The sequence below is a fragment of the Lynx rufus genome, unplaced genomic scaffold (assembly GCF_022079265.1).
Source record: "Lynx rufus isolate CCGP_SWC_20201006 ecotype Redwood Valley unplaced genomic scaffold, mLynRuf1.p SCAF_13, whole genome shotgun sequence".
Taxonomy (NCBI): Eukaryota; Metazoa; Chordata; class Mammalia; order Carnivora; family Felidae; genus Lynx; species Lynx rufus.
In genome coordinates, this window is record NW_025814827.1 from 42,255,200 (window position 1) to 42,265,057 (window position 9,858).

Genomic DNA, 9,858 nt, shown 5'->3' on the forward strand with positions numbered 1-9,858 from the left:
TTGGCCTTGAAATGGTTACTTATTTTTATGAAATGCTACAAAGCTTTGTTGTTTTGAGACTGTCACATGAATGGGATCATATGTTTCCTCTTTATACTGGATTTTTTTTTACCCGACATAATGCCTTTGAGATTCATTTATAAATCAATAGTTGCTTCCTTTTTTTGCTGAGTACTATTATATTCCAACTCTGGACTCGGTCGTATGTCTAGTTCTGTCCAAAAGGATAATAGAAAGCACAGAAGTATTTTGCATTGCAGCTGCCCTTTCTTGTCTCCATTAAAATCTTGAGGCCACGATGTGAATGAGTGCAAGCTGGTCTTCTAAGGCATAAGAAGCAATAGTGTGCTGGTAAATATTTAAGAATTGGTTCTAGGTGCAGCTGGGTTAGGGCACAGGAGGGCCCTGACTTGTAGTGTTTCCTTGTGTCTGTGATCTAAATACTCATACCATGGTCGATTTCAAGCCACCAACAGGTTATCCCCCACCTTAATAATCAGCTCTCAAGGACTGATTGAAGCAGCTTCAGATAACCACAAATGAGAGGCCACATGGAGAAAATCGAGGTGCCTTGGCTAATAGCAAGCTCCAATGGCCAACTTGCCAGCCACCAACTATGTGAGTGAGGTCATTGTTAATCTTCCAGTTTCCAGACTAACCAGGCAGTATAGCAGAGATCAGACTTGTTGGCCCAGACCAGAAAAAGAACCCAATGGGTTTGTGATTAAATATAAAATGCATGTTGTTTTATTTATTTATTAAGTACTTGTGTTTGTTTGTTTTATGAGCCAATAATTATAATATACTACAATCAGGTATACATAAGGTTCAGCAGAGACACAATAATACTTATACTAAAAAAGAATTTTTTTCTTTCAAGTTTTTATTTAAATTCCAGTCACTTAACATACAGTATAATATAGTTTCTGTTGTAGGATTTAGTGATTAATCCCTATATACAACACCTAGTGCTCATCAAAACAAATGCTCTCATTTTTTTAAATATGAAATTTATTGCCAAATTGGTTTCCATACAACACCAGTGTTCATTCCAACTTGTGCCCTCCTCAATGCCCATCACCCACTTTCCCCTCTCTCCCACCCCCATCAACCCTCAGTTTATTCTCAGTGTCCAAGAGTCTCTTATGGTTTGCCTCCTTCCCACTCTGTAATTTTTCCCCTTCCCCTCCCCCATGGGTTCCTGTTAAGTTTCTCAGGATCCACATAAGAGTGAAACCATATGGTATCTGTCTTTCTCTGTATGGCTTATTTCACTTAGCATCACACTCTCCAGTTCCGTCCACGTTGCTACAAAAGGCCATATTTCCTTTTTTCTCATTGCCAAGTAGTATTCCATTGTGTATATAAACCACAATTTCTTTATCCATTCGTCAGTTGATGGACATTTAGGCTCTTTCCATAATTTGGCTATTGTTGAGAGTGCTGCTATGAACATTGGGGTACAAGTGCCCCTATGCGGCACTTGTACCCCAATGTTCATAGCAGCACTCTCAACAATAGCCAAATTATGGAAAGAGCCTAAATGTCCATCAACTGATGAATGGATAAAGAAATTGTGGTTTATATACACAATGGAATACTACGTAGCAATGAGAAAAAATGAAATATGGCCTTTTGTAGCAACTTGGATGGAACTGGAGAGTGTGATGCTAAGTGAAATAAGCCATACAGAGAAAGACAGATACCATATGGTTTCACTCTTATGTGGATCCTGAGAAACTTAACAGGAACCCATGGGGGAGGGGAAGGAAAAAAAAAAAGAGGTTAGAGTGGGAGAGAGCCAAAGCATAAGAGACTGTTAAAAACTGAGAACAAACTGAGGGTTGATGGGGGGTGGGAGGGAGGGGAGGGTGGGTGATGGGTATTGAGGAGGGCACCTTTTGGGATGAGCACTGGGTGTTGTATGGAAACCAATTTGTCAATAAATTTCATATATATATAAAAAAAAAAAAAAACAAGTGCCCCTATGCATCAGCACTCCTGTATCTCTTGGGTAAATTCCTAGCAGTCCTACTGCTGGGTCATAGGGTAGATCTATTTTTAATTTCTGAGGAACCTCCACACTGTTTTCCAGAGAAGGTACACTAGTTTGCATTCCCACCAAACAAGAGAGAATTCCCTTTTCTCCACATCCTCTCCAGCATCTATAGTCTCCTGATTTGTTCATTTTAGCCACTCTGACTGGCATGAGGTGGTATCTCAGTGTGGTTTTGATTTGTATTTCCTTGATGAGGAGTGACGTTGAGCATCTTTTCATGTGCCTGTTGGCCATCTGGATGTCTTCTTCAGAGAAGTATCTATTCATGTCTTCTGCCCCTTTCTTCACTGGATTATTTGGGTTTTTTTGGGTGTGGAGTTTGGTGAGTTCTTTATAGATTTTGGATACAAGCACTTTGTTCAATATGTCATTTGCAAATATCTTTTCACATTCAGTGAGTTGCCTTTTAGTTTTGTTGATTGTTTCCTTTGCAGTGCAGAAACTTTTTATCTTCATGAGGTCCCAATAGTTCATTTTTGCTTTTAATTCCCTTGCCTTTGGAGCCGTGTCAAGTAAGAAATTGCTACGGCTGAGGTCAGAGATGTTTTTTCCTGCTTTCTCCTCTAGGGTTTTGATGGTTTCCTGTCTCACATTCAGGTCCTTTATCCATTTTGAGTTTATTTTTGTGAATCGTGTCAGAAAGTGGTCTAGTTTCATTCTTCTGCATGTTGCTGTCCAGTTCTCCCAGCACCATTTGTTAAAGAGACTGTCTTTTTTCCATTGGATGTTCTTTCCTGCTTTGTCAAAGATTAGTTGGCCATACGTTTGTGGGTCCAATTCTGGAGTCTCTGCTCTATTCCATTGGTCTGTGTGTCTGTGTTTGTGCCAATACCATGCTGTCTTGATGATTACAGCTTTGGAGTAGAGGCTAAAGTCTGGGATTGTGATGCCTCCTGCTTTGGTCTTCTTCTTCAATATTACTTTGGCTATTTGGGGTCTTTTGTGGTTCCATACAAATTTTAGGATTGCTTGTTCTAGCTTCGAGAAGAATGCTGGTGGAATTTTGATTGGGATTGCGTTGAATGTGGAGATTGCAGTTAATTACAAATATAAGCAACATCATTGCTAAGAATGTGGTAATTGCAGGGGACTTTAATATTCCACTTACAACAATGGATAGATCATCTAGACACAGAATCAATAAGGACACAAGGGCCCTGAATGATACATTGGATCAGGTGGACTTGAGAGATATATTTAGAATTCTGCATCCCAAAGCAACAGAATATACTTTCTTCTCGAGTGCACATTGAACATTGTCCAAGATAGATCACATACTGGGTCACAAAACAGCCCTTCATAAGTATGCAAGAATTGAGATCATACCATGCACACTTTCAGACCAATGCTATGAAACTTGAAATGAACCACAGGAAAAAGTCTGGAAGACCTCCAAAAACATGGAGGTTAAGGAATACGCTACTAAAGAATCAATTGGTCAACCAAGCAATTAGAGAAGAAATTTAAAAATACAGGGAAACAAATGAAAATGAAAATACAACAATCCAAACACTTTGGGATGCAGCGAAGGCAGTCCTGAGAGGAAAATACATTGCAATCCAGGCCTATCTCAAGAAACAAGAAAAATCCCAAATACAAAATCTAACAGCACACCTAAAGGAAATAGTAGCAGAACAGCAAAGACACCCCAAACCCAGCAGAAGAGAAATAATAAAGATCAGAACAGAAATAAACAATATAAAATCTAAAAAAACAGTAGAGCATATCAATGAAACCAAGAGTTGGTTTTTTCAAAAAACAAACAAAATTGATAAACCTCTAGCCAGGCTTCTCAAAAAGAAAAGGGAGATGACCCAAATAGATAAAATCATGAATGAAAATGGAATTATTACAACCAACCAGTCAGAAATACAAGCAATTATGGGAATACTATGAAAAATTATATGCCAACACACTGGACAACCTAGAAGAAATGGACAAATTCCTAAGCACCCACACACTTCCAAAACTCAAACAGAAAGAAATAGAAAACCTGAACAGACCCATAACCAGCAAAGAAATTGAATCAGTTATCAAAAATCTCCCAACAAATAAGAGTCCAGGACCAGATGGCTTCCCTGGGGAATTCTACCACACATTTAAAGCAGAGATAATACCAATCCTTCTCAAGCTGTTCCAAAAAATAGAAAGGGAAGGAAACTTCCAGACTCATTCTATGAAGCCAGCATTACTTTGATTCCTAAACCAGACAGAGACCCAGTAAAAAAAGAGAACTACAGGCCAATATCCCTGATGAATATGGATGCAAAAATTCTCAAGAAGATACTAGCAAATCGAATTCAACAGCATATAAAGAGAATTATTCACCATGATCAAGTGGGATTCATTCCTGACCTGCAGAGCTGGTCAGTATTCACAAATCAATCAATGTGATACATCACATTAATAAAAGATGAGAACCATATGATCCTGTCAATCGATGCAGAAAAAGCCTTTGACAAAATTCAGCACCCTTTCTTAATAAAAACCCTCGAGAAAGTCGGGATAGAAGGAACATACTTAACATCATAAAAGCCATTTATGAAAAGCCCACAGCTCATATCATCCTCAATGGGGAAAAACTGAGAGCTTTCCCCCTGAGATTAGGAACACGACAGGGATGTCCACTCTCACCGCTGTTGTTTAGCATAGTGTTGGATCCTAGCATTAGCAATCAAACAACAAAAGGAAATCAAAGGCATCAAAATTGGCAAAGATTAAGTCAAGCTTTCACTTTTTGCAGACATGATATTATACATCGAAAACCCGATAGACTCCACCAAAAGTCTGCTAGAACTGATATATGAACTCAGCAAAGTCGCAGGATACAAAATCAATGTACAGAAATCAGTTGCATTCTTACACACTAATAATGAAGCAACAGAAAGACAAACTGATCCCATTCACAATTGCACCAAGAAGCATAAAATACCTAGGAATAAACCTAACCAAAGATCTAAAAGATCTGTATGCTAAAAACTATAGAAAGCTTATGAAGGAAATTGAAGATACAAAGAAATTGGAAAACATTCTGTGCTCATGGATTGGAAGAATAAATATTGCTAAAATGTCAAATGTTCTTCTTAATACTCATGACCCATTTAAATTATCCCACCATGCAGCTCCCCTCCTGTAACCCTCAGTTTGTTCTCTACAGTTAAGAGTCCCTTTTATGGTTTGCCTCTCTCCTTTTTTCCCCCCTCTATATTCATTTATTTTGTTTCTTACATTCCACATGAGTGAAATCCTATGGTACTGTCCAGTTTTTCCAGCATCATTTGTTGAAGGGACTGTCTTTTTTTCCATTGAATATTCTTTCCTGCTTTGTCAGAGATAAGTTGACCAAAACATTCTACACATTTAATGCAATCTCTCTCAAAATACCAACAGAATTTTTCACAGAGTTTAAACAATCCTAAAATTTGTCTGGAACCACAAAAGACCCCAAATAGCCAAAGCAATCTTGAGAAAGAAAAGCAAAGCTGGAGGCCTCACAATTCTAGACTTCAAGTTATATTTCAAAGCTAAAGTGATCAAGACAATGTGGTACTGGCTCAAAAACAGACAGGTAGATCAATGGAACAGAATGGACTTACAACCAAATTCTTGTTGCTTTAAGTTAATAAATTTGGGGGTGGTTTGATACCACTTCTACTTCTCTGCCACATCACTAAAATTCTGGCAGGAGTTACATCTTTTACTGCTCTGATCCTGTGGTACCCTTTATGCCTTCAACTCTTACTGGTTTCCATTTCCTTGTCTTGTCCTTCAGGATAAGGGTGGCAAAAGTTCCTGCTGATGGTCCCCCTATATGTCATTTAATTCTGCCAGGACTTGTAGGAATAGTTGTTCCTTATATTCAAAATATCTGCCAAATGTGTTTTCTGTTTCCTTCTGAGACCTTAATTAGTATACTTCCATTTTCATCAGCAAGGCAGAGTTAAAAGGAAAAAAAATGCTATCAACAATGTAATTACTGCATTAATATTTATTGCATATTTTAAAAGTTTTTGGCAATGTATAAAAATATATAAAAAGTAGTGAAGTTTAAAAGATCATTATCATGTTTGACTTTGGACAAATGAACCAGTAAGTCTGAAGTTCTAAGAAACCTTAGCTAATAAGTATTAATATGGTTCTAAAAGGTTATGTGTCTATATCTAAAAAAACAACTTGTACTAGGATGTAGCATGCAGAGTTAATTTCTATGCATATAGCCACTAACTTTAATGTCTTATAATTAAAATACTGAATCCAGAATGATGACAGTTGCAAGCCTTCTGTTTTCTGTTAAATGGCTGTTTTTTTCTTCATTGTTAGAATACATTTAATCTTTCTGTTACAAGGCCTTTTTCATAATGCGAATCACAGGGAGAGGTATATAAGAAAATCTTTGGCTAGCAAATGAAACAATAATAATAGATTTTTTTTAACTTTACTATGTGATGAGCATGAATCTCACGTTTTCATTTCTGCTTTCTAAGAAATAGGAAAGGATAGATTTCAGAGTTGGTCATCAAATAATTTTGTCACTTTGTGCATTGGCATATTTTAAGTACATATGGAATTCTTAAACCTTTTCTGTGAATAATGAAGAATTCATTATAATCAATTTATTCTACTTAAAAATAAGTAAACTTGGAAAATGAATATACAGACAGTCCCCAACTTATGATGATTTGACCTATCAATTTTTTTTTTTACTTTACAATGATGTGAAAGCAATAAGCATTCAACAGAAACTGTACTTTGAGTTTGCAAGCTATAAAAATGTCATGTGTTAGGGTTGAAGAGAATCATAAGTTTAGTAACATGAGTAGCATTTTATGTAGATTAGAGTCTCTAAGTTTATAAATATTTAAAAGGATTACCAAATATTTTCAAGATAATTTATACTTTAGAATCATAAGCAATGGCAAATGGGTTAAAATTATATTCAGTATTAAACCAGGAACTGATTTTATGCAATACCCTTGCACTTAGTACAGAACTCCAATTCCATAATTCAGTAACCCATATCATTAGCAAAGATAATTGGCATGATGCTGTGATCCAGTAGAGTCTCTTCATTCCCACTCAGGATTATATTCCTTCATGGTCATCCCTAGTTTTTCCAGGAGTTCACATGACGGTTTCTCAGCTTTCGCATGGCTGATTTAACATCTTCATTCCTTAGAGAGTAGATGATGGGATTCAACAGGGGCGTACAAACAGTGTAGAACACAGAAAGGAACTTATCCACAGAAAGTCTGCTAAAAGGCCATATATAGAAGTAAATGCAAGGCCCAAAGAAAAGAATCACCACTGTGATGTGAGCAGTTAATGTAGAAAGTGCCTTGGATGACCCACTGGAGGACCGGCGACGAACAGTGATCAAAATGATGGTGTAGGAAATAATTAAAGCCAGAAAACAGCCCAATGATATCAGGCCGCTGTTAGTTAGGGTCATAATTTCCATTTCATAAGTATCCATACAAGCCAGCTCTATCACTAGGGGAAGGTCACAAAAGAAGCTATCTACCTCATTGGGGCCACAGAATGGCAAATCCACTGTAAAAGCCAAGTGACTCACAGAATGAAGAATACCCACAGCCCAGGAAATAAATACGAAAATTATACATAGTCTCCGATTCATAATTGTGCTATAATGTAGGGGCTTACAGATGGCTATAAATCTGTCATATGCCATAGCTACAAGCAACATCATCTCACTCCCAACAAAACTGTGAAGAAGGAATATCTGGGCCATGCAGCCCTCAAAGGAGATAGTCTTATGCTCAACAAGGAAGTCCACAAGCATCTTGGGGGTGGCAAAATTAGATTGGCAGATATCAATAAAAGAAAGGTTGCTGAGTAGGAAGTACATAGGAGAGTTCAAATGTGAGTCAGAGGAAATTATGACAATAATCATGATGTTGCCCAGCACTGATGTCACATACACTAAAGAGAAGATGGCAAAAAAGAAAAGCTGAAGTTCCCAAGAGTTAGACAGTCCCAGAAGCACAAACTCAGATACCACTGATTCATTTGTGTGAGCCATATAGCCACTCTCCTGTTACCTAAGTAAAAGAAAATCAGAAAAATATAACAGTTGTTGCATTATATCTAGTATATACACAAAAAAATATGGTAAGATTTCAATTAAAAGTCAATTTAGTTTAATGAAACTATTAATAATCAGTTGACTAATATTTAACATCTGTAATGGCTCTGGAAAGTAAAGTATGAAAAAAAAAAAAGGTACGTTGTGGATCCTATCATGATTTGGTAGATAAGATACACATATTAAAAAATAAAAATATTAAGTCTAAAACAAACAAATGCAAATGATACAATAATATAACAAATATTAGTGTAAGATGAAAGAAATTATGCCAGAATGGTGAGATAAGCTGTCATGAAATAGATAAAATTTAAGCTAAAACCTCTTAAAAATTTGGAATTTGGCAGCGAAAACTGAAGAAGTCTGTTTCATACAAAAGGAATAACAGGAAGAAAGATTTAAAGGTAAAAGTATGAAAGACATATTCATGAAGCCATCTGTTGAATGGCCTGGCTGGAGGAGGGTATGCTAAGGAACAATAAAAATGAAGGTGGGAATGGTACCTCAGGAGCAAAGCGTGGATGCAATTAGCCCTGAAAGAAAGGCTAAGTGGACTAGATTAGTATGCTTGAAATTGAGAGTCATAAACATCAAAACATTGCTTGACAGTGTTTTCAGAAGCTTAATGAAATCAGTTTGCCATATTATTTATGGAAAGAAGAGGCACTGTTTATACTCTGAAAGTTTCTATAAAGATTAAAAATGTTTCTTTCATCCTTTTAACAATAGTTTATCAAAGTCTACCTTCTGTCACAGATCGATTTTGCATGAACCACCAGTATGTTTTCAATTTATTCTGACCCTGCTTTTTGTCTTTTCCTAAACACATCTTACATACCTGGATTCAGCAAAATCTGTGACAACTTTCAGAAACCATCCTTTTTCAAATATTCCATATAACTATACATGGTGCATTTTGAGTGCATGATGGATTTTCAAAAGAGTAAAGTTTAGTATGTAAATGCCTCTTGGATGGGTTTTGGTTTTTTTGTTTTTTGGTTTTTGTTTGGTTTTGGTTTTTTTTTTTTTTTTTTTTTAACTTCTCTTTTTTTCCTTCAACGTTTATTTATTTTTGGGACAGAGAGAGACAGAGCGTGAAGGGGGGAGGGGCAGAGAGAGAGGGAGACACAGAATCGGAAACAGGCTCCAGGCTCTGAGCCATCAGCCCAGAGCCCGACGCGGGGCTCGAACTCACGGACCGCGAGATCGTGACCTGGCTGAAGTCGGACGCTTAACCGACTGCGCCACCCAGGCGCCCCTGTTTGGTTTTGGTTTTTGTGGGGTTTTTTTTTTTTGGTTTTTTGGGGTTTTTTTGGACACCATGTAGCCAGAAGAAAATCTTGCATAACCTCCAGTGGTTCAGAAATCATTTTTGGCTTTAGTCCTATGTACCCAACAGCACACAGTAGACATTTATTTGTCATTATATTGATTGAAGCTTGGTACTCTGTATTTTCCCATGATATATATATCTAATATAATAAATATTTAAAACTTTAAAAGCATAATTATACAGGTAAACATATCAATTTAAAAATGTTTAAACTGTTACAAGTTTTCATTACGGTTGCTGAAGCACTAAATCCTACCCTTTCGCAGGTTTCCATCTTTGCAGTTGAATTACGATATCTAGTTTTAAGAAGAATGCCAAAACTTAAATTACTCAAGAACAGACGAATACCAAAATTCCAAAATA

At 36.8% G+C, this 9,858-nt stretch overlaps 1 protein-coding gene across 1 annotated transcript; it reads right to left on the bottom strand.

Moving 5' to 3' along the window:
• Positions 1-7,163: 7,163 nt before the first annotated feature.
• LOC124508151 (olfactory receptor 4K1) lies at positions 7,164-8,099 on the bottom strand. The gene has a single exon (XM_047074567.1). It carries the CDS (start codon positions 8,097-8,099, stop codon positions 7,164-7,166), a length of 936 nt encoding a protein of 311 aa, XP_046930523.1.
• Between the last annotated feature and the right edge of the window lie 1,759 nt (positions 8,100-9,858).

Bases quoted from the DNA above. Each gene is read 5' to 3' on its own strand.
- LOC124508151 (XM_047074567.1), bottom strand. From the start codon at position 8,099: ATGGCTCACACAAATGAATCAGTGGTATCTGAGTTTGTGCTTCTGGGA.